At 40.5% G+C, this 26,909-nt stretch overlaps 2 protein-coding genes across 5 annotated transcripts in view; both read left to right on the plus strand.

The window, feature by feature from the left end:
* The window catches only part of SEPTIN6 (septin 6), a 77,127-nt gene extending 74,779 nt beyond the window's left edge, over window positions 1-2,348 (plus strand). For both annotated transcript variants that reach the window (XM_036443569.2, XM_036443572.2), the window contains one exon: window positions 1,284-2,348. In XM_036443569.2, the coding sequence (XP_036299462.1) occupies window positions 1,284-1,293 (10 nt within the window). In that variant the 3' untranslated portion in view covers window positions 1,294-2,348. The remainder of the gene's footprint in view (window positions 1-1,283) is intronic.
* Window positions 2,349-8,170: 5,822 nt separating this feature from the next.
* Window positions 8,171-25,051, plus strand: NKRF (NFKB repressing factor). 3 transcript variants are annotated; one of them, XM_036443566.1, is made up of 4 exons: window positions 8,721-8,856; window positions 10,475-10,589; window positions 20,923-21,053; window positions 22,090-25,051. In XM_036443566.1, exons 3-4 carry the CDS (start codon window positions 20,939-20,941, stop codon window positions 24,045-24,047), a joined length of 2,073 nt encoding a protein of 690 aa, XP_036299459.1. In that variant the 5' UTR covers window positions 8,721-8,856; window positions 10,475-10,589; window positions 20,923-20,938; the 3' UTR covers window positions 24,048-25,051. The 3 variants fall into 3 exon arrangements, with proteins under 3 accessions (XP_036299458.1, XP_036299459.1, XP_045439526.1); XM_045583570.1 differs by lacking the exon at window positions 10,475-10,589 and adding an exon at window positions 15,163-15,247 and having other exon boundaries at window positions 8,725-8,856; XM_036443565.2 differs by lacking the exon at window positions 10,475-10,589 and having other exon boundaries at window positions 8,171-8,856.
* Window positions 25,052-26,909: the final 1,858 nt, after the last annotated feature.

Raw genomic sequence — 26,909 nt, forward strand, 5'->3', positions numbered from 1 at the left:
GAACCCAGGACCCTTCAGTCTGCGGGCCAATGACTCTATCCACTGAGCCAAACCACCTAGGGCTGAGACAAGGTTTTTTGATGCTCAGAGAAGCTGCATAGTTGCTCTTAGAAGGCCTTTGAGATTTTTTTTCCCATAGAAAAATATTCAAGGATGGATAGGTAGGAGCGGGCAAAGCTGAAGACCCCAGAGCAACTCCTGCAGGGAGGCTTCTGCTGGCAGAAGGGGTCACTAGCACCTGTTAGCTGGTCAGCTTTTCTAGAAGTCTGGAATGGGGCCTAGGCATGCATACGTTTAACTGGTGCCCTAGATGATGCTCATAATCAAGAAAGTTTAGTAAACAAAAATCTAACCTGTGAGTGATCATAACGCCTTCAGGAAGTTAACACATTGAGAAAAATTAAAATCGTTATTTTATTGTATAGTTTTCTTTCTTTTTTAAAATTTTATGGCATTGATTGGGGTGATATTGATTAATGGTAGTTTTCTCACTGTAAGACAGAAAAGTTTTTTCCCCCCTTCAGTGAAAAGGCTTTCTAATTAGTAAAAGTGTTGCTGTTTTTGATTTTTTAATTATTTTTAAAAATATTTTTTATTTCATAGAGGAAGGGAGAGGGAGAGAGGGAGAGAAAGAAACATCAATGATGAGAGAGAATCATTGATCAGCTGCCTCCTGCGCAATCGAATCGAGCCAGCAACCTAGACATGTGCTCTGACCGGGAATCGAACTGTGACTACCTGGTTCATAGGTTGATGATCAACCACTGGAGCACACTGGCCAGGCTGTTGCTGTTTTTTAAAAATACCCTAACTACTCTGTTTACTTCTGGTGATACAAAACCCGTCATTAGAAATGGTCTGTGCTTTTATTTTTCCATTCTGGAATGGAATGGCTCTCCTAAAAAATCCCCATGTGTGCACACACACGCACACACCTCATTTCTTAAGCCAAGAAGTTTGCTTTACTTAGCTGCAGTGCAGATCACTTTAGTTTTTGTTTTTGTTTCCCGTTTTAATCATATGGTATTCCCACGTGGCTGTTAATGTGTGCTTGTTTTTTAATTAAAACAAGAAGCTTTAAACTGGTGTGTGTTGTTCTTAAACCCTTGTCAACAGATTTCCGGGTGGTGATGGTCCATCAGTGACCCCATTTCTAGCCTGTCTTCTGCAAGTATAATCTGTTCTGCCTCACACTGCCCCTTCCCCTCGCCCTGTCTTACTTTGAATATCCTTTTTCTTTGGCTAATTTCATGTTTTCTTTCTCTTTCTCTCTCCCTCTCCAGCTTTTTTTAATCTTGTCTTCAGCAGCTGCACTAAGTCTAAAGGAGAAGACTGCCATTATAGAAGAGTTAGGGTTCCACATTGTCTCAAACCAGAAACCAACCAATTCCCTCTCCCCCCCACGCGCGTGTGCAAACACACACACACTACACACTCAGCAAGTGTTCATGTGTCCCTGTGTCCAGGCAAGAAGCTCTCTCCTGACTTACATGGTATTTTAAGTAGAAGTGTCTTGTCCTAGCCTAACAAGGCAGGCAAAGAACCGTCAGAGCTGGAGAATGGACCAAGTGTAACCTCAGAGAGACAACTGCAGGATGACTCACCCAAGTGTAAGTGACTGGGGCAGGAGACAGCTGTGGGTGCGGAAGTGCCATTCACAATTTTTCGTTTGAGTGTTTGTTTTTCTTTTTAAACATGAATTCTCCTGTTCAGTGGGTTGACTGTCTACAGCCACTAGTAAACATTTCTGAATATGGAAGAGAAAGTCAACTGACATTTGTATCGTCTTCAGCATTCACAGACTTTCTGCAGACCCCCACCAAGGGGTAAATGGATCCACTAACACTCAAAAGTAGAGGGAAAATCCTCTACTTTTTCTTTATTAGCATGGATTTAACGACCAGTTGAGAAAGGAAAGATGGGAGGGGGTTTAAGCTTAGTGATAGCAAAATTAATCCATTCAACCTTCCAAGGCTAGCTGGGGTACTGAGAGAGGTTTCTGCTCAACCTGGGATCTGGCTGGAGAGCTTTGATGTTGATAAATCTGCCTTGAATTTGTTGGTTTAACTTGCATCAAAATACCACGTAAGTGTGCTCCTTCCCATATAGCCCTACAACCATCGCCATCCCACTGTCCAGTGTCTCTTGAGAGCCTCTTTGCATGTTTTCCAGAATCCGTGTTTGTTTTTCCTTTCTTTTCCTTTGTTCTTTTTGCTCAACAGTGTGACCATTCACTGCCCTTCTGGGGCTTTCATTCACCAGGAAAAACATCCCCAAACCAGCACTGTTTAGCTTGATACCTTTCTAATGTCCATGTCAGTTTTCAATAAAATTCAAAGAAATGCTCATTGGCTCTGTGATCTGATCTCAAATCTAAAGATGATTCGAACCAACATGGTTTGCTTTAGGAGTGGGTGGCTGCCTTCCAAGTGGATGGTATGGAGGGCTCAGGGAGCCCATATGCAACCTTCCTAGGTGGGCTGCGGTGCCCCCTCCTTCCTCTATTTGAGCTTGAAATTCCCACAGTGGAGTGGGATGGGGTGGACAGGAAGTCTTCTATTTTTCCTTTATTAGCATAGATTTATCTGACTGGTTGAGCTCCTTATTATCTAGGACCGTGGTCGGCAAACTGAGGCTCTCAATCCACATATGGCTCTTTGGCCCCTTGAGTGTGGCTCTTCCACAAAACACCACGGCCTGGGCGAGTCTATTTTGAAGAAGTGGCGTTAGAAGTTTAAAAAATTGGGCTCTCAAAAGAAATTTCAATCATTATACTGTTGATATTTGGCTCTGTTGACTAATGAGTTTGCCGACCACTAATCTAGGATAACAGAGGGAGGAAGTGAAGTGCCAGAACCTACAAAACAAGATTCTCCTCTCATTTAATCCTGTGATGTGAACATCCCCAAAAGTCATGCATATGGCTGTTCTTTGTGACTCAAAAGACAGCAAGCAGTATTTTGTGTCTTGGGTCCACCAGGAAGGGAAGCTCCTGTCCTCAGTCCCCACCCCTAGCATTAAAGTGGGCAAGAGGGAGAGTGGTCAGTTTTCATAAGTGCTTGCAAGCGTGGGGTTTCCTTTCATTGGCTCCATATCCCAGATGGCCAGATGCTGGGGTCAGAAGAGTGGTCCATATCCTCTTGGTGCCCAGGCCTGAAGGAAGCGACACTGGCCTGTGTCTGCATAGTTTGCACACTAGAGGGCAGCCGAGTAAGACAACACTAGCCTCTGATGTCACTGAGTAGCTGCAGGCTCTGAGGTGTGGAAAAATACAGGCTCTGCAGCCAGACAGCCTTGCTAGCGTGTGCACTATGGGAAAATTGTATTAAAAACTTCCCTGTAAAAGGAGACTATCAGCAACTCCCTTGCAGGATGACCATGAAGGCTACATGAGCTTATGTAAATTAAAGACCCAGGTGCTCCACAAACGGTACCCTTTATTTAAGGATGAAGTTTCCTCTTTGCTAGAAGTATCTTGGGTCCCTTTAATCCACCGTTTCTAAACTTCAGCACTACTGACATTTGAGGACAGATGATTCTTTGCTGTAGGGACCTGTTCATTGTAGCATGTTTAACAGCATCTCTACCCACTAGATGTCAGTAGCACCCTATCCCACTTCCAATTGTGACAACCAAAAATGTTTCCTATCAATGCCAAGTGTCTCCTGCAGGACAAAATAGCCCCATGTTGACAATTATTACTCAAGGCCAGGGATCAGCAAACTTTTTCTGTAAAAGGCCAGCTGATAAATGTTTTAGGATTTGCAGGCCAGATGGTCTCTGCAACTATTCAACTGTTACTATGGCTCAAAAGCAGTCGTAGATAATATGTATGTAAAAGGATGAGCGTGGCTGTAAAACTTCATTTACAGCCCTGGCTGGTTTGGCTCAGTGGCAAAGTGTCTGCCTATGGACTGAAGGGTCCCAGGTTTGATTCCAGTCAAGGGCACATACCCGGTTGCGGGCTCAAGCCCCAGTAAGGGGTGTGCATGAGACAGCCGATCAATGATTCTCATCATTGATGTTTCTCTCCCTCTCCCTCTCCCTCTCCCTCTCCTTCTCCCTTCCTCTCTGAAATCAATAAAAAATATATATTTAAAAAAACGTTCATTTACATGCACTGAAATTTAACATTCATACCTGAATTTCATTTTCACATGTCCTAAATTATTATTTTTATTCTTTTCAACTATAAAAAAATGTAAAAAGCATTCTTAGCATGGTGGTCATACAAATACAGGCAGTGGGACCAGATTTGGTCTGTGTGCTTACCCCACCTCTAACGCATTTTAGTGCTTGTTGATGCATCATCAGACTAAAGGTGTTAGAAACGACTGGCTGGTCAAAATAAATCAGAAATGAAGACAAGTGGATGAAGTTTTAGTGCAAGTTGAGTGGGGAGTAATTAACTAAAATTTGCATACAGTTTTGCTCTAGGTGGGAGGCAGGGGCTTGCTGTGTCGATGAGATCCTGCTCCTGGGGTACTGAGCAGGTGAGAACCCCAACTGCTTCTAGATAGAGGACTGGGCCTCTAAGACCCTCAAAAATACCAAGCAACTAGGGCTCCTGTTTAAGCATTGAGGTGAAGCAGTGTCCTCTCCTGTCTGAAATGCCCCCACTTCAAGAGATAAATCTTTTACTGAAAGGACAGCTTTCTTGCAAGACCATTCTTTTAAAATGTGGGTAACCCTTCAAAGAGTTGTGCATTTGAACAGTAGTACAGAGGTTTTGCCACCTAGACCTACCTTCCATCAGTATTCCTCCTCCAACTCCTCCACTACCTCTTAGCTTATTTGGCTTGAGCTTTAGAAAGTCCATAGTCTGAGCTTGACAACCATAAAATTTTATGATATTCTATTGTAAGCAGGGGCCCTCCCTTTCCCCTTGTTATTTGTCAACTTGGTGTCATTGTTGACTTATAGTTTCCTATTGTTGCAATGGTTCCTTACTGTCCTTAATAATTTTTGTACTCAAATTACCAAGATTTGACCAGTGGGAGCTCCTAGCTATTGCTTTTAATCTGTTAGTAAACATTCCCCAAGAGAATATTGTAGTGCAGAGTATACTGGTCAAGAACTTTTGGTAGTCTGATTTCTGGGATAGTTTATGGGGGGCTGCTTAACCAGTCTCCAAGTTTTCCTCCTATGATCACTCACTGAATCCCCCATACGATAGGGCAGTGGCCAGCAAACTGTGGCTCATGAGCAACATGCAGCTCTTTGGCCCCTTGAGTGTTCTAACGCCACTTCTTCAAAATAGGCTCGCCCAGGCCGAAAACCGACTTCTACACATGGGCCACGAAGTTTCAATCGCACTGTACGTGTGCGCCCACACGTGGTATTTTGTGGCAGAGCCACACTCAAGGGGCCAAAGAGCTGCATGTGGCTCACGAGCTGCGGTTTGCCGACCACTGGGATAGGGCATGGAGAGAAGCTCAGAGCTGTCAGTGTGTGTATGTGTGTGTAGGATGGATGACTACCGATTTCTGGATTGTTTTAGGATTGCAATGGATGCTTTTATCACCATTCCTTTCTATACCTATCTTTAATCATTTTCAGATAATCTACTTTAGCTTAGGGTTTCAATTCCTGATCACAGAGAAATATGTGGCTTGAAAAAAAAGGAATGGGTTGAGATAAGCTGGCTGAAGGATTTTTTTGATCAGAAGGATTACTATTGAAAGGTCATGGATAATCATGCAAATTTTTGTTTTGCTTTCTAGAGATGAAACTATATTCCACAGTGGAAATTTCAAATGGAGTCCAGTTATGGCTGTTGTAAAGTAAATAGCCTGTCTCTAACATCAGTTTCATTGCCTTTCATTTTGTAATCCAAGTTCAAAAGTCAGATTGCAATTATATGTTCCTACCTGATGAACATGTTTTCATCAAAGCCAAGAGGATGTAGCTTTTATTTTCTCAAATCTTTTTCTAGGAACAATGTGTTTTTGATGACAATGCTGCTGCTGCTGAAGGTTGGCAGCTTACGCTGAAATTAATCCAACTGTAAAATAAATCAGCTTAAAATATAGATTCCAAGAAAATGAATTTCACAAGATCGGGACAATGGAAAGAGCCTTTACTCACTCACTAACTCATTCATTTATTCATTTCATTCATTCAACTCAAGAAATATCTGTTGAGTACCCACAGTAGTCAGGCATAGGTGCAAAAAGCAAGGCAGGTGAGTTCCTTGTTCTCATGGAGCTGACACTGGGCAGGGGGCAGTCAAACTTTTTTCTTCTTTTTTTTAATTAAGGTATTATATGTGTACATATGTTACCATTGCCCCCCCCACTCCTATACATGCTCTCCATCCTCAGAGTTTTTGTCCATTGGTTTTGCTTATATGCATGCATACAAGCCCTTGGGTTGATCTCTTATCTCCCCCAGATCTCCCTCCCCTCCCTGCTGTAATTTGACAGTCTGTTTGTTGCTTTACTGTCTCTGTATCTATCTTTTTGTTCACCAAACTTTTTTAAAGAGTTAAAAAGATGATACATGCTGTGAAGAAAAATGTTTAAAAACAACAACAGGGTAATGCAATGGCAAATGGCTGGAGAAGCACTGGATGAGGAGTCAAGTGATCCAGATTATGATCTCAGCTTTGCTATGGCCTCTACAGTCTTCAACAAGTCATTCACCTCTCCAGCCTTAATTTTTTCACTCATACAGCAATGACTTTATGATCTCTAAGCTTCCTACTTCATATCATCTTTTTTTAAAAAATATATTTCATTGATTTTGTACAGAGAGGAAGGGAGAGAGAGAGAGAGTTAGAAACATTGATGAGAGAGTCATTGATCAGCTGCCTCTTGCACATCCCCCACTGGGGATATGCCCGCAACCAAGGTACATGCCCTTGACCGGAATCGAACCCGGGACCCTTCAGTCCCCAAGCTGACGCTCCATCCATTGAGCCAAACCGGTTTCGGCTCATATCATCTTTTGATCTTGTGGTTCAAAGAATGTCTTTATTTCAGTCAACATGAATGCCTGCCATAGAGTCAAAGACATAATACTCACTAGGAAATAGGCAAGACAAACACAGAAATAAATAATTATGAAATGGTATGAAAAGTGATGTTATCTGCTGCTCTTCTCAATCCAATAACACCTTACACATACAATATGTCATATAATGAAAATGTGTCATTAAAATGTGAAACAGGGCAGTGGGTCAAAGCTACCTCATCTAATGGACCTGCTGCCACTGGGACATTGAGTTTCATACAGGACTATTTTTCCCCACCAAGATTGTAATGAGTTCTAGGATGACAGAAAACCCAGTTTCTTTTTCCTTTTATTACTGTACGGGATGGGGCAAAAGTAGGCTTACTGTTGTGAGTACTTGAAACACAGTTTATTATTATTGTATTCTTTTCCATACAAACAACTGTAAGCCTACTTTGTCCCATCCTGTATTGAGCACACAAGTGCTGTGTAAATTCCTGTTGACAGATACTCATTGATGAACTATTTATATATCACAGGTTGGCAGACAGGGATTGAGGGAACTGACTGGAGCACTGCTAGAGCGTTGTGTTCAGCTATACAGTGATTTTGCCATTCTTTGCTGTGCAGCTCTTAAGCCTCTTTTGAGGGCCCTTTTGTATTTTGTGATATTTTTCACATTTTAAATTGGTACAGAAAATGCAAAATTATTTGCAATCATGATCAGAACTGTGTAAGCACGGTGTCTATTTGTCAGCAACTGGAATGGAATATGTATGAGAAGTGGCATTGTGGATGATTTTCTTTGCAAGTATTTAATCTCTCCTTTGTTCTCACAATAAAATGCAAAGCTAACATAGCTTTTCAAGCTATCCTCTAAAGAAAAGGAGAGCTGACATTAAAAAAAAAGTGTAAAATCCATCACAAACCCAAGTCCCTCCCAAAAAACACCGCATTTGTCATGCTGCTCAGAAACACAGGGGAAAGTGTCAGATGAGTCATTGCAGCCAACAATCACCTGAGGTCGTCTTCCAGGAATTCAATGGAAACATGTTCCAGAACCTCGGAGAACCTCCCAAAATTTCCTTCCCAGAGTCCCCTCCTTCCGCTAGTCACAGGAGTGCGTCAAAGGCCCGTAGTCGTCACAGAAGGGGGAAATGTACATCACGCGATATTTGGCCACGAGATTTGAAAGTTAGGGATCGCCCGCAGCGCATGCGCACTGGCTCGCTACCGCTGGGCTGCACGCGGGGAGGTAGGCAGGAACTCAGAGGAGGGGGAGCAGAGCGTGCTGGTGTCTCCCCCCCTCCCCGCGCTGAGCGTGGGTCTGCGGGTGGCTGGAAGTGCGGAGCGCGGGGCCTGGCTCGGCTTCCCGATACGCGTAGACTGCAGTGGGCACCCTCCTGGCTTCTCCACGAGTTGGAGTGCAGCCGGCGCGCGCCCTGGCATCGGGACCCGAGCGCCTTTTCCTCTTTAGTATTCGCCCTCCGTGCACACACCCTAGTCCCCCGAGAGTTGGTCTTCGCGCCACGGCGCGCCCCTCCTCACCCGGTCCCTCCCACCGGCCCCCCGATCCAACTCGCTCCAGCTCCATAGTTGGCTTCTTCCCCGGTGGCCCTGCCTGGGGGCGGAGAAGATGGCTGGAGGACGTCTGCTGTTGGGGGGCGACTTCCTGTCGCCTCCGCCTTTGCTCCCCCTCCCGCCGCCGCCGCTGCCGCCCCTCCCGCCGCCCCCGCCTGAGCCAGTGCTGGAGCAGTGGCGCTATAGCCACGAAAGTGACTGGCAGTGGGCTCTGCGACGCAGCTTCATCTGCCGGCACCTGCACAGCTATCCCGGGGCTGCCCTCGACCAGCTCCTAGCGCTCTCCGCCGCCTGGACCAACCACGTTTTCCTGGGCTGCAGGTGAGGAAGGTGCGCGGGGCCGGTTAAGGAACAGGGGTAGGGCATCGGGATGGGGATTGGGACAGGGACTGGGGCAGGATACATACAGACGAGGGTTTAGGGACTGGAGATTTGGAAATGCCGGAGGACACTGTTGTCTTGGGGAGGGGGTTTGCCGAGTGAGGTGGCAGGGGATGATGACATAACGGCTAGAAGGGTGTGAGGGGTCGCGGGAGAAACCCCTTCAAGACCAGGAATGGAGATAGAGGTGTGCTTGGAAGAGGAATCATCACCATTATAGAGGTGAACATTGTGGTGATGATTCTGGAGGGCATGGGAAATGACAAATAGCAGAACCTCGGACCTGCGTAGGATCTTCCAAGGATGCGGTATCCGCAGAGAACATCCTACAGTCGCGGTTTCTAGGGTCCGCGGGGGTGGGGGCGCTGCGGTTATAATCCTAATCCCCTGACCACTGTTTTTCCGTCCCCATTAAATAAAACAACAGCCCCCCCACCTGGGTTTTACTGTCTCCTCCTGGGAAGGCGGTTTGTATGAGGTGTCTCAGCTGCAGGGTCTGGTCTGCCTTGCTTGTGGATCTGCGTATAATATGTGTGGAAGCAAACAAAGAAAAGGATATATCTACCATAAAAATGGGTTGCCCTCCTTTCACCTTAATTATGATCAGAACGATTAACATTTAGCATTGGGTGAGATTTTAGGTGTGCGTTTATGTGTGTGTGTTTGCCCCTCCCCCTTTTTCTAAAACCTAGTGCGCATTCTGAACAGGCCTCTTTGAAAGCTCTTCACATGTGATGGAGACTGGAGACTGCAGTATGGTTCCAACGCATTTTTTAAAAAACAGGGCTACTAGGAACCCCGTATTTCAGAACCCCCAAATCTGTCTTAGACTAATCATTCCTTTGATCTACTGAGAGGCTTTTTTTTTTTTTCACACTTGTCTCACAGTGAATTTTTTATTAGAAAGGATGAGATATTTTGGGAAATTATCAGATCAAAATCAGCCAATTCAGGTCCAGAAATTACTATAACAGATACAGAAAAATAGGATTATCCCCTTTTATCCTTAATTGTCCAACATGGTATTCAGTGTGATACTTTGAACTCATCACAAAAATTAATGTGTTTTTTTTTTTTTATCTTCTCTAGGTTAGTGTAATTTCTGCCTCCAGAGGTAATGATTATTTCACTTGAGGAGCTGGTTACAACTGGGGAAGCCTCAGTTATTAATCAAGTCAGAAAAATCTAATTGACCTTCATTTAATAATGTTGTTTTTACAGTTAAAAAGGTATCTTTATCATAGATCTTAATATTAAAGAGGGCCATGGGGAATCTGAATCCTAAAAAATATCTTACATGGTAGGATAATATCCTTTGTGTTAATAAATCTGACCTTCCCACTAGAATGTAAGTTCCTTTGGGGAAAGGGTTTATGCTTTCTTGTTCACACCTTTATTCTCAGAGCCTAGAAGAATGCCTTCTATATAATGGCTGCTCAATAAATATGGGGTAGTGAATGGATAAATATAGGTTTATAATGTACAAAATATTTTAAAATTTTTGTATCTCACTTAATACAACAGCTTTGGGAATTAGGTGGTGTCTCATTTTTTACAGCTGAATCAATGGAGGCCAAGAAGTTAAGTGACTTTTCCAAGGTCCCACAGTCTTCTGATACTCTTTCCACTGAGATACACCTGCTATATTTGGGAAGGATGGACCAGGAATGAAAGCAAGTAACTGACACAAACCACATCATTATTGTGCATCAGGATTTCATTCCAAAAACAGCAGCCTTATACATAAGTAGGGCATTAAAAACACAAGCCAGGCCAATGGTAGTCAGTGTTAAGAGCTCAAGCTTCCAGGGCATTCTATGTGTGTATGTACACTTGCCAAAGCCTATCACCTGTGTATAGTATATATACTATAGTCACCATGTTACATTGTAGTTAAGTCAGTTCAGATGATACAAGTTGCCATAACGTTGTCAAATAGCTTAACAGCCCTAGCTGGCTAGAGCATAGGTGGGCTGAAGGGTCCTGGGTTCGATTCTGGTCACGGGCATGTACTTTGGTTGCAGGCTCCATCCATGGCCCCTCCGTATGTAGGAGGCAACCAATCAATAAAAAACATCAATGTGTCTCTCACATTGATGTTTCTGTCTTCCTTCCACTCTCTTTAAAAATCAATGGGAAATATCCTCAGACGAAGATGAACAAAAAACAAAAAACACCAAAAATATATAGCATAACAGAAAAGTAATGTTTGCATTATATCTACTATAGATATAGGAAAAAGAAGAGGCAGTAAAGAATTTTGGAAGCCAGGAACCAAGTGCAGTCTTCCACTTTAGTCTTCCACTTTGTGTTAGCTGTCATCTTCAGGTGGGGAAAATCTATGTGCTGTTGATGTTGATGTTGGCAGAGCTCTTGTTTTATGGTCTATTTTGTGACAGAAGACTCTTCTTTCTCTCAAGGGAACTGCAGAATACATGGTGAAAGCGCCTATTCTAAACTTACAGCCTTTAAGAACAGGTTGTAAACAGTAGCAAGAAGGGAACTTGTTGCAATTTTCCCCCCACCTGGCAGAACTTTTTGTGTTCTGTTTCAGTTCTGAAGTAACTCCTCGGACAAGGATATCTTAAACATTTCGTAATTATAAGACAAAGCCGGGAGGGGCACAAATGTGGAGGAAGGCAAAGCATGTTTCATTCTGTTGGCGGTAATGGGGATTCTCAAGGCACAAATTTGAATACTTTATCTCTTTAGCTCTAACAGTGGTTCTCAAATATAAGCAGGCATCAGAACCACCAGTCAGGCCTATTAAAACACAGATTGCTGGGCCTCATCCCCAGGTTTTCTGATTCAGTAGGTCTGAGGTGAGGCCCCCGAATTTCAGAATTTGCATTTCTAACAAGTTCGAGGTAATGCTGATGATCAAGCGATGCCATCCAGAGATTATACTATGAGAGCCACTGCTTTATAATAAAGGATAAAATAAAACAATGTTTCCAATCTGCCTTTTCATCATTTTTCCATCATAGTCTAGGCAACTAGGAAGCTTAAATAGCTGAAACTATTTCTCTTCACTTTTTTTATTTGTTTCATAAAAAAAAACGTGTCAAGAATTTTTTTCTGCAAGCCATTTCTAAAATATATCTTGTGCCCTAGCCGGTTGGGCTCAGTGGCTAGGGACCAAAAGATCCTGGGTTTGATTCCAGTCAAGGGCACATACCTTGGTTGCAGGCTCTTGCCTGGCCTGGGTCCTGGTTGGGGCACATGTAGGAGGCAACCAAACACATTGATGTTTCTGTCTTTCCTCTCTTCCACTCCTCCTAAAAATCAATGGAAAAATATCCTCAGGTGAGGATTGACCCCCACCCCAAGAAAAAAAAGGAAAAGAAAAAAAATATCTTGTGGCTTATGAAAAGTTAGTACAGTCTTCTAATCAACTATATCTTTAGCACTTAAATAATAATTCATATGAATGCCTAGGGATCTGCATAATATGGATAAATGTATATATATATTTAATAAAGCAGAATGTTTGGTTAACTGGAGCATTCAGTTTTCCAATCATTCTTCATCGACAGGATTAGAATCAGAATCCTGGACTATTGATCTTTGATGTGATACTAATTAATCAGGAAAATGTATCTTAAAATGCAACCAGCTTTACTACCTTGATTATTCGTCTCTTCTTTTCCTTGTTGATGTGAGGCTTTTGCAGATGTCAATGGGCTCATGCTGTAAAACTAACTTTGCGCATAGTAGGTAGAGGGCATCGGTTATCACTAATGAAATGGGAGTGTGAACATTCAAAAGATTTATCAATAATCTGGTTTTGTTATTCATATATGTTAGGAATTTTATGAATGGTTTTTAATAAAGCCTATATAATAAAAGGCTAATGTGCAAAGCAACGGAACGACCAGTCGCTATGGCACGCACTGAACACCAGGGGGCAGACACTCAAGGCAGGAGTTGGCCCTTGGTGGTGAGTGTGCTCCCACAAGGGAAGTGCTGCTCAGCCAGAAGCTAGGCTCATAGCTGACGAGCATAGCAGCAGTGACAGGAGCCTCTCTGATGTCGCACTGTCGGCTTATGCCCACTCCCCCTAAGCCATCAGTTGGACATCCCCTAGAGCTCCCCAGACTACGAGAGGGTGCAGGCCGGGCTGAGGGACCAGCTCCCCTCAGTGCATGAATTTTGTGCACTGGGCCTCTAGTAATTTTATAATTGGCAATCCTAATCTTGCTGAGTTTTCAAACCTCAGCTTTCTTACTTGGATTTAGTAGACCTGGTTTAATATATTAAAAAAATTTTTAAAGCCTCTATTACTGAATATTTATTAAATTTCAGGTGCCATCATATATCATAAATATGCACCTACGTATACCTATTTTTATTCAAGAATGTAAGTTCATGAACTCAGATGATTTTGTCCATTAGAAATCATTTTTTATGTGCTAGGCATGGTGGGACAGTTGAATAGCATCCTGATTTCCAAAAGCTTGGTACATAATAAGCTACCTTTGAAAACCTTAAAGACCTGCTGGAGATTTTTGGTTTTCTTTTGTAAACATTTACAACCAAATAGGTAAATTAACAGACTTAAATATATAATATGCATGTATCTTAAAATGTATTATACTTGCCTTAATGATACTTTTCATCATGATCCCTCCAAAGAGAATTCTGTATGGCCATTAAATCTCATATGGTAATGACATGGAGAAAAAGCTTATGATATAATAGATTAAGAGCAAACAACCCTAGCTGGTTTGGCTCAGTGGTTAGAGCATTGGCCTGTGGACCAAAGGGTCCGGGTTTGATTCTGGTCAAGGGCACATACCTTGCTTGGTTGCAGGCTCCTCCCTAGCCTGAGCCCTGTTCAGGGCTCATGCAGGAGGCAGCCAATCGATGTGTTTCTCTCACATCGATGTTTTCTATCTCTCTCTTCCACTCTTCCTAAAAATCAATGGGGGGGGAGGGGGAGGGAGAACAAACAAAAAAACCCCTCACCAGAGTGCAAATCAACATAGATGATCTGATAGTGATTAGGTGGTGGGCGGGGAGAGAAGTATGGAAAATATAGAAACAGGAATAAAACATAAACCTCCAAAATGTTGGTGAAATTATAAGTGACTGGGTTTATAGGTGTTTTTCTAGGTGGATGCTCTAAAACTTCTGGAGTAAAGGTATTACTTTTAAATCCACTACAAAAAAATACACTATAGAAAACTGAGTACTGAAAGCTTTATTGTCTTGGTTCATTTCAAATTTGTGAAACCACTTCTTTACCCCTAGATAGCTACTCTCTGGAGAATTTTAGAAATGGGAATGAAATCCTAGTGGTCTTAGTAAAGACTCCAGATTGCTGTTTTCATTGTCCTTAGTCAAGTGTTAGGCACTATAAAGTCTTTTCCATTATTGTTTGAGCTGGTTGGGCTTCTTCATTATTAGGACTTTCTAATAAAGGACTCAGAAGCTGACTGTGCTGGCAATCTATACAAAGGTCTATTTTTGTAGCCTATGGATTATGTTGAATTTTGTGGCAAGTGTACTGAATAGGAAACAGTAAGTAGGTATAATCATTACTAATGCTGGAAGAAACCGAGGGAAAAGTTGAGTGTGAATGGAGTGAACCGCAAATGCATCATTCATGCACACTGGATTATGACATGCTTGCCATTTACAGGTTTTTTTAAAATATATTTTATTGATTTTTTACAGAGAGGAGGAGAGAGGGATAGAGAGCTAGAAACGTCGATGAGAGAGAAACATTGACCAGCTGCCTCCTGCACACCCCCTACCGGGGATATGCCCGCAACCAATGTACATGCCCTTGACCGGAATCGAACCTGGGACCTTTCAGTCCGTAGACTGATGCTCTACCACTGAGCCAAACCGGTTTTGGCCATTTACAGTTTTATACCCTTTTTGGAATCAGCTATAATTGAAGGCCTGGAGAATTTCTACTGCAATTCAAAGTGAGTGGCTTGGTTATAGTACCAATTTTGGTAGTAAAGGTGGCGTTCCAGTTTAGGATTTGTAGATTGTTATCTCATTTTCATAATCTCTTATTTTCATCTCATACCTTGGAAATTGTACTCCCAAATCTGAATGAAAGTGATATATAGAACATTTTAGGCTATGTTTGGATAAGAGTAAATGAAAATAAAATTACTCTTGGCATTTAAATACTGGTGTTAGCAGCAGCAGTAGCAATTTACAATTTGAAGTGCAGATTACAACTGGGCCTACTTCTAGTAACCTGTCTTGACTTCTCTGCTTTTCAAGGAAAGACATCTGAGGGTATGGAAACTATTGTGCTGAAAATGGAAAATGCTATCCTCCTTCAAGTTCAGAATCTATTCATATAAAGGTGTGATATTTATTTTCAGAACTTTCTTCCTAAATGCCACCAGGAGTCTCTTTTTTGGTCTTAGGCTGGGAAAGTCAGGCTGAAGGTAGGAAGGGTGAGTAGATTCCCCTAATAATAAAAATTTCACTTGAGCCCATATTTTTGTTTCTCTGCAGTGAAATGATATCCTTTCAAGTAGCCAATCCACTGCTTAAGAAATCCTTTTTAAAATCGTGTGCTTTAAAGCGCTTTATTATGGAAAAATCAAACACATTCAATAGTAGAAGAGTTTAATAAACACCCATGTGCCCATCACTCGGCTTCAGCAATTATAACAGTCCTCCTTATTTCATCTATTTTGCTCCCAGTTCTTTGTGGGAGATAGTCTGGAGCATATTAAAGAAAATCTTGACAGCATTTCCTCTGTGAGTAAGAATTTTTTTTTAATATATTTTATTGATTTTTGTACAGAGAGGAAGGAGAGAGATAGAGAGTTAGAAACATTGATGAGAGAGAGTCATCGATCAGCTGCCTCTTGCACACCCCCTACTGGGGATATGCCCGCAATCAAGGTACATGCCCTTGACCAGAATCGAACCCGGGACCCTTCAGTCCCCAAGCCGACGCTCTATCCATTGAGCCAAACCGGTCTCGGCTAGTAAGAATTTTTTAAAATAGAGTCACAGTACCTTTATTCGCACTTAATAAAATTAACAATAATTTCTTGAAATCATCCAAAGTCTAGTCCAGGTTCAGTTTTTTCCCATTTGTTTCAAACTCTATATTTATAGTTGGTTTGTTTGATTCATGATCCAAACAAAGTTCACACATAGTATTTAGTTGATCTGTCCCCTTTAAATTAGGAACAGTCCCCCTTTCCTTTTATTTTCATTTTACTTATTTGATGAAGAAATTGGGTTGTCACATAGTGTTTCCTTCATTCTGGATTTGGCTGGCTGAATTCTTGTTTTTTAAATCTCACCCTAGGATATGTCTTTATTGTTTTTAGAGAGAGAGGAGAGAGATTGAGAGAAGGTGAGCCTCTCATTGCTCCCTGATGGGGGATCAAACCTACAACCTAGGTATGTGCTCTGACTGGAAATCAAACCCACAATCTTTTAGTGTATGAGATGACAATCCAACCAACTGAGCCACTTGGCTAGGGCTGGCTGGCTAGGTTCTTAGCTTGGTTTTTAACATGTTCATGGGAGTTAGGGGCTTGATTAGGTTCAGGTTTAATTAATTTGGTGGGTAAGTACACTTTATAGATAGTTCTTTGTCCTGTTATGTGATATGGACATCTGGGGCACAAGTCTGAAGTCAATAAAATATTTTTAAAAAGTAAGCTGTCATATTTTAATGGAAATTTTTATTGAGATAATTGTAAATTCACATGTAGTTGTAATAAATAATAGTGTTTTCCCAATGATAACATTTTGTAAAATTATTGCATAATATAACCAGGATAATGACATTATTAGAATCCACTGATTTTACTCAGATTCCCCCAACTATTACTAGTACTTATGTGTGTGTGTTTTATACAATATATATCACATGTGTAGGTTTCTGCATCCGTTACCACAGTCAAGATATTGAACAGTTCCAATACCATAAGAATCCCTTACATTTTATAACCATATCTATTTTCTTCCTATTCATACACAGTATTGCGTGCATCAATAGTTTATTCCTTTTTACTGAGTAGTGTTCCATGGTGTATATACACTGAGTGGCCAGATTATTATGATCCCCGGTGCATGAATTCGTGTATGGGTGGGGTCCGGACAGCCTGGCCAGGGGAAAGGGACATGGGCAGTTGGCCGGCCTGCCTGCTGGTCAAACTCCCGGTCGAGGGGGAAATTTGCATATTAGCCTTTTATTTTATAGGATATACACTGAGTGGCCAGATTATTATGCGTTCAGAGATCATAATAATCTGGCCACTCAGTGTATATCAGAGTTTAACCATTTACCTGTTGAATAAGATCTGTACTGATTGTAATTTTTAAAAAATATTTTTTTTTATTTTTTACAGAGAGGAAGGGAGAGGGGGAGTGAGTTAGAAACATTGATAAGAGAGAAACAATCAGCTGCCTCCTGCAGCTGTGCCTGCAACCAAGGTACATGCCCTTGACCGGAATCAAACCTGGGGCCCTTCAATCCACAGGCCAATGCTCTTTCCACTGAGCCAAACCAGTTAGGGCTTGCAATTTTTTACTGTTACAAATACAGCTGCTGTGAACATTCATGTACAGGTTTTTGCATGACCATGTTTTCATTTCTCTGAGATAAATGCCTAAGAGTGTAATTGGTAGGTCATGTAATTACATGCTTAATTTTGTAAGAAACTTACAAGTTCTTTTCCAAAGTGACCAAACTGTTTTACATTCCCACCAGCTATGTGTAAGTTATCCAGGTTCCCTGCATCCTTGCCAGAATTGGGTGTTGCCACTATTTTTTATTTTAGCCATTGTGATAAAGTGTGTAGTCATATCTTGTTGTGGTTTTAAATTGCATTTCTCTGGTGGTTAATGTTTTCAGTGTGCTAATATGCAATCTGTATTTCCTTTTTGGTAAAATGTTCTGTTCATGTCTTTTGTTTTTAAATATGATTTCTTTACTATTGTGTTTTGAGAGGCATTTTTATTAGATACTAGTTTTTTTTTTGTCAACTGTGTGGTTTGCAAATATTTCTCCCAGTTTGTAGCTTTTCATCCTCTTAACAAGGTTTTTTGAGAGTGAAAGTTTTTAGTTTTGATGAAGTTCATTTTATCAGCTATTCTTTTTATGGATCGTGCTTTTGTTGTCAAGTGTAAGAACTGTTTGGCTGACCCAGATCCTGAAGATTTTCTCCTGTGCGTTTTTTTTTTTTTTGGTACAAGTTTTATAGGTTTACATTTTACATTGAGGTCTGTGATGCACTTTGAATTAATCTTTGTATAAAGTTTGAGGTGTAGGTTGAGATTTTGTTGCCTGTGGATGCCCGCTTGCTCCAGTACCATACGTTGAAAAGGCTATCCTTCCTCTGTTGAATTGCTTTTGTAGTGTTGTTAACAATCATTTGAGCATGTTTGTGCAGGTCTATTTCGGGAGTTTTCCCCATCAACTTTTCACCTAATAGGCTTAGCAGCTATTGATGATCATTTATTATTGCATTATGGGTTGCAAAATGGTAGTAGTCTTTCATCCCTACACTTATTAGTTGGGCTGCTTCTGTAAAAGAGATTTTCTTCATCAACTCTTTAGTTGCTCTGAGGTGTAATTTATATGGAAATTGACAAATAAATACTTGCTTTCTTCCTTAATATTACCCATTTTCGGAATAATAACTTGATTTCCTACCATCCTCCAAAGGTGACTAATAATGAGTTTGTAAGTACCTTTTTGAGCTAATGGATTTTTAACATATTTGATATGTCTCAATTCACTGCTGTTATTGTTCTTATTGATACTCAAGTTGGCTTATTTTGCCAGTGGGAGGCTATTCAAGTTGGCTTCTGAGTCCATTTGATCCAATTCCTGAAGTCTTTGACAGCTTCCCTGTTCTCAGGCATAAGAGTAACTGCCAGGTTCAACTTATAAATTTCTTGCCCCAGACTTGGAATCAGCCATTCTCTCAGGACTCTGATTCTTTTTCATGGAAATGATAGAGATCACAATCTGGATGTTAACAACCCAGCAGCTCTTAACACTCTTAGTACTTTAATAAATATATCAGTGTAATTATTTGCATATAATATACACATATCATAGAGGAAAAATCAGTCATGAATTTATATGGATACTTTCAATTCAAACTTAAAGATAAGGTCTTGGCTTACATTTCTTTTTTCTTTTATTGATTTCAGAGAGAGGTGGAGTGATAGAAACATCAATGATGAGAGAGAATCACTGACTAGTTGCTTCCTGCATACCCTACACAGGGGATTGAACCTGCAACCCGGGCATGTGTCCTAACTGGGAATCTGGTTCATAGGTCAACACTCAACTACTGAGCCACACCAGCTGGGCTTACATTTCTTTTTTCTTTTTTTAAGAACTTACATTTTTATTTTTTAATTATAGTTTGTATTCAGTATTATTTTTTATTGATTTCAGAGAGGAGGGGGGAGAGAGAGAGTGAGTGAGAGAATCATTGATTGGCTGCCTCCTGCACACCCCACCCTGGGGACAGAACCTACAATCCAATCATGTGCCCTGACCTGGAATTGAACCTTAACTTCCTGGTTCATAGGTCAACGCTGAAACACTGAGCCATGCCCAGGCACATTCAGCATTATTTTGTATTAGTTTCAGGTGTACAGCATAGTGGTTAAACAGTCATGTACTTTATAAAGTGTTCCTCTAAATATTTCTAGTACTCACCTGGCACCATACATAGTTATAGAATTTTCTATGCTGTACTTTACATTCCCATGATTATTTTGTAATTACAATTTGTACTTCTCAATCCCTTCATCCTTTTTCACCCAGTTCCCATACACCCTCCCTTCTGGCCACCAAGAGTCCACTTAATGTGTCTGTGAATCTGTTTCGATTTTGTTTGTTCATTTATTTTGTTTTTTTATATTCCACATATAAGTGAAATCTTGTGGTATTTGTCTTTCTCTGTCTGACTGACTTCACTTAGCATAATACCCTCTAGGTCCATCCATCCTATCACAAATGTTAAGATGGATGAGTGATATTCATTGCATATACAGGGTGTCCCAAAAAATGTATACATACTTTAACAGCTGATAGCTCAACATTGAAAATGAAATGCATTTTAATAAACCCTGCCTTTATAATTATTCAAAGTTTGCATATACATTTTTGAGGAATATATATATATATATATATATATATATATATATCACCACTTTTTTATCCATTCTTCTATTGATGGGCACTTAGATTGCTTCCATATCTTGGCTATTGTAAATAATGCTACAATGAACATAAGGGTGCATATATTCTTTTGAATTAGTGTTTTAGATTTCTTTGGATATATTCCCAGACGTGGAATTGCTGGGTTATAAGGCAGTTAAATATTTAGGTTTTTGTTTTTAATATATTTTTATTGATTTCAGAGAGGGAGAGAGAAACATAAATGATATACGTGGGGAGGGGTTTGGAATGGGAATGGAGGGATGAGGACAAATCAATAAAGAAATAATCAATAAAGAAATAAAAATAAAAACATAAATAACAAGAGAGAATCATCTTTTGGATGCTTCCTAGTACAACCCTATTGGGGATCAAGCCCACAACCCTGCATGTGCCCTGACCAGGAATTGAATAGTGACCAGTTCATAGGTTGATGCTCAACCACTAAGCCACACCGGCCAGGCACATTTTTAGTTTTTTGAGGACCCTCCATACTGTTTCCCATAGTGGCTGCACCAATTTGCATCCCCACTAACAGTGCAAGAGGGTTCTCTTTTCTCCACATCCTTGCCGGCACTTGTTTGTGGATTCATTGATGATATTGGCTTAAATTTCTTGATTTTATGTTTATATGGCTTGAAATGACAGTACCATAATTACTCATTTGATAGGTAAGTATTTTAGGGCCGATTCTTCAGCTTTATAGCCAAGATACTCTGTTAAAAATGTCCTGTGGAAACAGTTATAAAATTGGCTCATTTAGAAGCTTTTTAAAAAACTATATTCTTATCTGTTTTAATGGTAGATTATATTAATTTAAATAGGTATAGCCCACGCTTGATGGAAAAAATTCTCCAAATGGCTGAAGGTATTGATATTGGGGAGATGCCTTCATATGATCTGATGCTGTCCAAACCTTCTAAGGGTCATAAACGTCACCTCTCAACATATGATGGTGAGTATACTTGTTTCTGGAAGATGGGATTTGAAGAAACAACATGGCTTTTTTTTTTTTTGACAATATGAGAGTGGTATAACATTCATAACATTGGATCTTATACAAATGTAAAATAATTAACTTTTAGTTGTTCACAGTTGGGTATTTTTTGAGGATGCTAAATAGAACTGAAGTCACACTATAATGCTATCCTTAAATTCCACGCCATGAATCTCCCTCTAAATAGAAAAACCTTATACTCTGATCATTTGAGCATCTAAGTAACTAAATCCTCTTGGATGGGTTCAAGATGGACCAGCTTTCTACTGAATACTGTTCTAGGGAAGAAGCTCTAGTGTCTGGTATAGCCTCAACAGAGTTCTTCCATAGCTTTAAATTTGATATACCTCATAAAACATTAGTTTCCAGCTGTTGCTTGTTCTAGAAATAAAATATAGCGAACACTTTGGTGCATAACAGGTCAGAACTAAGATTTTGAAGTTGAAAACCTTTGGGATCTTTTGAGAATTATTTTATTTGAGTTTTAGTCACACTATGTGTAAAGCACCATCACAGAGTCACTCACCTCTGACACACAAAAAAGAGAAGCTTTGCAAATGCTTCCGGTCATCATCTGTGTTGCAGTAGAGCCATCTGTTCCAATTGCAGTCCTTAAGGGAGCTTTTCAGCACAGGTGGTATGAGATTAACACTGAAACAACTTCTTAGTCTGTACACATCTCCTGTGCTATAACTCATTAGACGCAAAAACAGCTACCATCGTGCATGGTGGTGACCTGCATATTTGATTCAAAGGCATATTTTCTATCAAGTCCCTTCCCTTACACATAAAAGGACAGGAATCATCCTACCTTATGCTGGAACCTTACATTGATATTTGAATTCCATCACCTCAGTGATCTGAAGTTTCTGTGACAGGAAGTATCTTATACCAACAATGCAGCTTGCAAATAATACAGTTGATACTATTTTCCTGCTTGGTTCTTTTGAAATATTCCGTCTTTAATGAACTGTAAATTTCACTCATTCTATAGGTCAAAATCCTCCTAAAAAGCAAGCCGGTTCCAAATTCCATGTGAGACCTCGTTTTGAGCCTGTACATTTTGTAGCTAGTAGTTCAAAAGATTTTGAAAGACAGGAAGATCCTTATGGCTCTCAAACAAAAGAGGTAAATGAACAAACACATTTTGCCAGAATGCCGAGAAACTACCAAGATTATACTCAAGACTCTTTCAGTGCACCAGATGGGAATGCTCAGTATTGTGATTCAGCAGGATTTCTTTTCACAAAAGACCAGCCTGTAACATCCAACGTGTATTTTGACCGTGGGAACCCTGCCCCAAGCAGCACATTACAGCAGGCAAACATGCAGTCGGCTCCTGAGCCTTCACTATCACAGACATTTCCTGAGTCAGTGGTAGCCAAGAAGCAGTATTTTATTGAAAAATTAACAGCGACCATCTGGAGCAACCTTTCTAATCCAGAGATGACTTCCGGATCTGATAAAATTAATTATACATACATGTTAACTCGTTGTATTCAGGCATGTAAGACAAATCCTGAGTATATATATGTTCCTTTAAAAGAAATCCCCCCTGCTGACATCCCCAAAAATAAGAAACTTCTGACAGATGGTTATGCTTGTGAAGTTAGATGCCAAAATATCTACTTAACTACAGGGTATGCTGGCAGCAAGAATGGGTCCAGGGATCGAGCTACTGAGCTAGCTGTAAAACTCCTGCAGAAGCGTATTGAAGTTAGGGTTATCCGGCGGAAATTCAAACACACGTATGGAGAGGACCTTGTGGTGTGTCAGATTGGCATGCCTTCGTATGACTTTCCTCCAGCTCTGAAGCCGCCAGAAGAGCTGGTGGTGCTGGCTAAGGATGCCTCTGGGCAGCCAATTTATAATGCTTCTGCCAAACACTGGACCAATTTTGTCCTTACAGAAAATGCAAATGATGCTATTGGTATCCTTAACAATTCTGCCTCATTCAACAAAATGTCAGTTGAATACAAATATGAGATGATGCCAAATCGCACATGGCGTTGTCGAGTGTTTTTGCAAGATCATTGCCTAGCTGAAGGTTATGGAACCAAAAAAACAAGTAAACATGCAGCTGCTGACGAGGCTTTGAAAATCCTTCAGAAAACACAACCCACTTACCCATCTGTCAAAAGTTCACAATGCCAAACAGGTTCTTCACCCAGGGGATCTGGCAAGAAGAAAGATATAAAGGATCTTGTGGTTTACGAGAATTCTTCAAATCCTGTGTGCACGCTGAACGACACAGCTCAGTTTAACCGAATGACCGTTGAATACGTCTATGAAAGAATGACAGGCCTCCGATGGAAATGCAAGGTGATTCTGGAGAGTGAAGTCATTGCAGAAGCAGTTGGGGTGAAGAAAACCGTCAAATATGAAGCTGCCGGGGAAGCTGTGAAAATCCTCAAAAAGACCCAGCCGACTGTCATTAACAACTTGAAGAAAGGAGCTATTGAAGATGTGATTTCAAGAAATGAGATTCAGGGCCGCTCCGCAGAGGAGGCTTACAAACAACAAATCAAAGAAGATAACATAGGGAATCAGCTGCTGAGAAAGATGGGCTGGACGGGTGGTGGTTTAGGTAAATCTGGTGAGGGCATTCGGGAGCCAATCTCTGTCAAAGAGCAGCATAAGCGGGAAGGGCTTGGTCTTGATGTAGAAAGGGTAAATAGAATTGCCAAGAGAGATATTGAACAGATCATCAGAAACTACGCCCGCTCTGAGAGCCACAGCGATTTGACTTTCTCTACAGAGCTGACTAACGACGAGCGGAAGCAAATACATCAAATCGCCCAGAAGTATGGTCTTAAGAGTAAGTCTCACGGGGTAGGCCATGACAGGTACCTGGTGGTAGGTAGAAAAAGACGGAAGGAAGACCTACTAGATCAGCTCAAACAGGAAGGCCAAGTGGGGCATTATGAGCTTGTGATGCCTCAAGCAAATTGAGATCTTACTAATTTATTTTGTAAATGCCTAATGAGGCATATCTGTGAATTACAGAAATGCTACATGTTCCAGTTGCAGAATATATTCATTCTTAAGATGTTTCACCTTGTTCATTTCATATAGAGCTTTATTAGATATTGGAACCTGAAAAACTATGTCTACTTGTATTAGCTTAATCCAGCAGATGATATTGTGCAGTTACTGTTTGTGTCTTTGATATTGCTGTGTCCCTCAGATTTTAGTAGTTTCTACAAAGCAAGAGCGCATATCCAAATGAATTTCACCCTAGAGAAAGAAATTCCCATCTTGAAGGGCATAGCACAGCAACCCGCAACAATATGTAAAGTTGATATTAACAACAATAAAACTTAATTCCACACTTAAAATGTCAGATCATTTTGTATTATCTATTTTCATCTTTGTGTGAAGCCAGTTATAGAATGTTTAACAGTAACTTGTGCTGTATGTGTAAATGTCCTTATCGACTAAATGATGTAAAACTTTCTTAAAGTGAATTTAGTGTTCGCTTATTTATAACTTCTACTATGTGGTTTTCAGCATATTGGAAGTGTGTATTGTACCTTGTGATATATCAATTTTAACAAATTCTAGTCTTCATGCTGAACGAGCACTACTTGAGAGAGTACTTGAAAACTTTCAGAGACTTTGGTTTAACCTGAAGAAAGGAAGCTGGAACTGTTTGTTCTTGGTGCCTTGCAGAGACTCAGCAACTCTCCGCTGTAGCTTTCGTGCGGTTTGGATGTACGGCGCATCCAGGGCGGCCGGAGCTGTGGTAGAACTTGGTAAAAGACTGAAGATACATTGGTGCTTTGATGAAAAGGTCTGTTGGCTGGTCACTCTCTCAAAAAGCTTATTGAGCTCAAAAGCCAACTTTGTAACATATTTAAAACAGCTATTTTCGCTTATTTCTGGAATGTAAAAAGAAAGTATATAAAAAGAATGTGTGTGCTTCCTGAATAAAAAGGAGCCGAAGTTGATCAAAATGGTGGTGTGCTTATTTCTGGGCAATAGCCTAGTGGTGACACTTTGGGGATCTGGAGAGGGGAAGTGGTGTTTGCACAAAGTATTTCAACACGAGAGCACATATGGATGAACTTAAATGACTTAGCAGATAGGAATGGCTCATCAGTTACTCAGGTTTTTCCTATGGACCAATATGCTGACTGCAACCAAATCTCAGGCTGTTTAATTCTGTTTTTGTATCTCAGATAAATCAAGTATTAATATTCACACTATTGATATTCAGAAGTGAATATTAAATACCTCCAATGAAATATTTAGAACAGTTAGGTTGTTTGCAGTATCTTAAAACATTTAGCACTGTGCTTGACATTAACTGCCCCACAATAATTTCTTTAACCCTATTTTTTATATTTGACATTAAGATGCTGTCCATTGTAGTTAAATCAATATTTTAAAAATATAAAAAATATAGCCGAGACCGGTTTGGCTCAATGGATAGAGCGTCGGCTTGGGGACTGAGGGGTCCCGGGTTCGATTCCGGTCAAGGGCATGTACCTTGGTTGCGGGCATATCCCCAGTAGGGGGTGTGCAAAAGGCAGCTGATCGATGACTCTCTCTCATCGACGTTTCTAGCTCTCTCTATCTCTCTCCCTTCCTCTCTGTACAAAAACAATAAAATATATTAAAAAAATATATATATATAAAAAATATAAAGGGATTAACTTTTATACCTGGATCTCTTAACCTTTAGTTACCTACAATGATTGGCACAGTATATACTTGCTTTTCACCAAGACTCTGCCTAGTGTGTGGTCCATTCCTAATGTTGGTAGGAAGAGAAGTGAGGTGTGCATTTTATTGGACACTTAATGTTTTAATGGCAAAGGGAACTAAGCTAATCGTTTTTGGTGTGTGTGTGTGTGTGTGTGTGTTTTTGTTTTGTTTTGTTTTTTTTACCTACAAGGCTCATACCAACCTTGAGAAGCTGTGGTTCAATTAGTGAGTTAGAAAAATCATCCTTGAGTTCTCTTGAGTAAGAATGGCTTTGGGGATTAAGGAATGTAAAAATTCATTTCTCTCTACATTTCTTTCCTCTTCCCAAAATTAGTTTGTTCTTGGGGGGGGGGGGCGGAGTAGGGTAATGTTACATGTAAATCTGGCTTATTTAGGTAAGTTCAACAGAGCAGAATGTTAATGTATCTAAAGTTAAGACTCCCAAGTAATTGGGCTAAGTATGTATTTGGTTCTGGATTTAAGGGTGCAAGATTTCCCAACTTCTTAGATCAGCTTCGGTATTGATGTGGAAATAGAGTGACATCGCTTAACTCTGAAAACAACATACTGTATCGATATGCTGGGAAATGGGTTTGGCAATGAGCTGCTGACAACCTTGCTATTCTGTTTTGTCCCCTAATGGTTCCTATATTTTCCCTTCCTTTGAAATAGTCATTTTTAACACAGTAACCTTGCACAATATATGAGCAGTTTCAAGTTTTGAGTTACTTAAATATTATACTAAGAAATTGTTGTTACACACACACACACACACAGTTTCACAGATATTAGAATTTCCCACTCCCTTTTGACTGCAAAATGAATGGAATTCTATGCCTTCTGTCGGGTTCTTTTTTATTACAATGCAAAACTTGACTGTTAATAGCCCCTGAAGCTGGAGATGGGTTCTAAATAAAGGACTCTAATTACAACTTTTCTTCCTTATCATGCCCGTTTCCACACATTAGCAGGTGCAGAATTGAAGACTCAAGTTCAGATCTGTCATTTTAAAAGGGACCTCACATAACCTGTTTTAACTTTAAAATAATTGTCATATGCAGGCAGGCTGAGGCATTTGTAAAAAAAAAAAAAAATGGTAAAGAA

The sequence above is a fragment of the Pipistrellus kuhlii genome, unplaced genomic scaffold (genome assembly GCF_014108245.1).
Source record: "Pipistrellus kuhlii isolate mPipKuh1 unplaced genomic scaffold, mPipKuh1.p scaffold_m20_p_19, whole genome shotgun sequence".
NCBI classification, from domain to species: Eukaryota; Metazoa; Chordata; class Mammalia; order Chiroptera; family Vespertilionidae; genus Pipistrellus; species Pipistrellus kuhlii.

What these genes read in the sequence shown, in the direction of transcription:
- NKRF (XM_036443565.2), top strand. Translation starts at nt 8,591, where the DNA reads ATGGCTGGAGGACGTCTGCTGTTGGGGGGCGACTTCCTGTCGCCTCCG. An exon ending in CACGTTTTCCTGGGCTGCAG is followed by an intron (nt 8,857 to 20,922) that starts GTGAGGAAGGTG and finishes TAATTTAAATAG; the next exon opens with GTATAGCCCACGCTTGATGG. An exon ending in TCACCTCTCAACATATGATG is followed by an intron (nt 21,054 to 22,089) that starts GTGAGTATACTT and finishes CTCATTCTATAG; the next exon opens with GTCAAAATCCTCCTAAAAAG.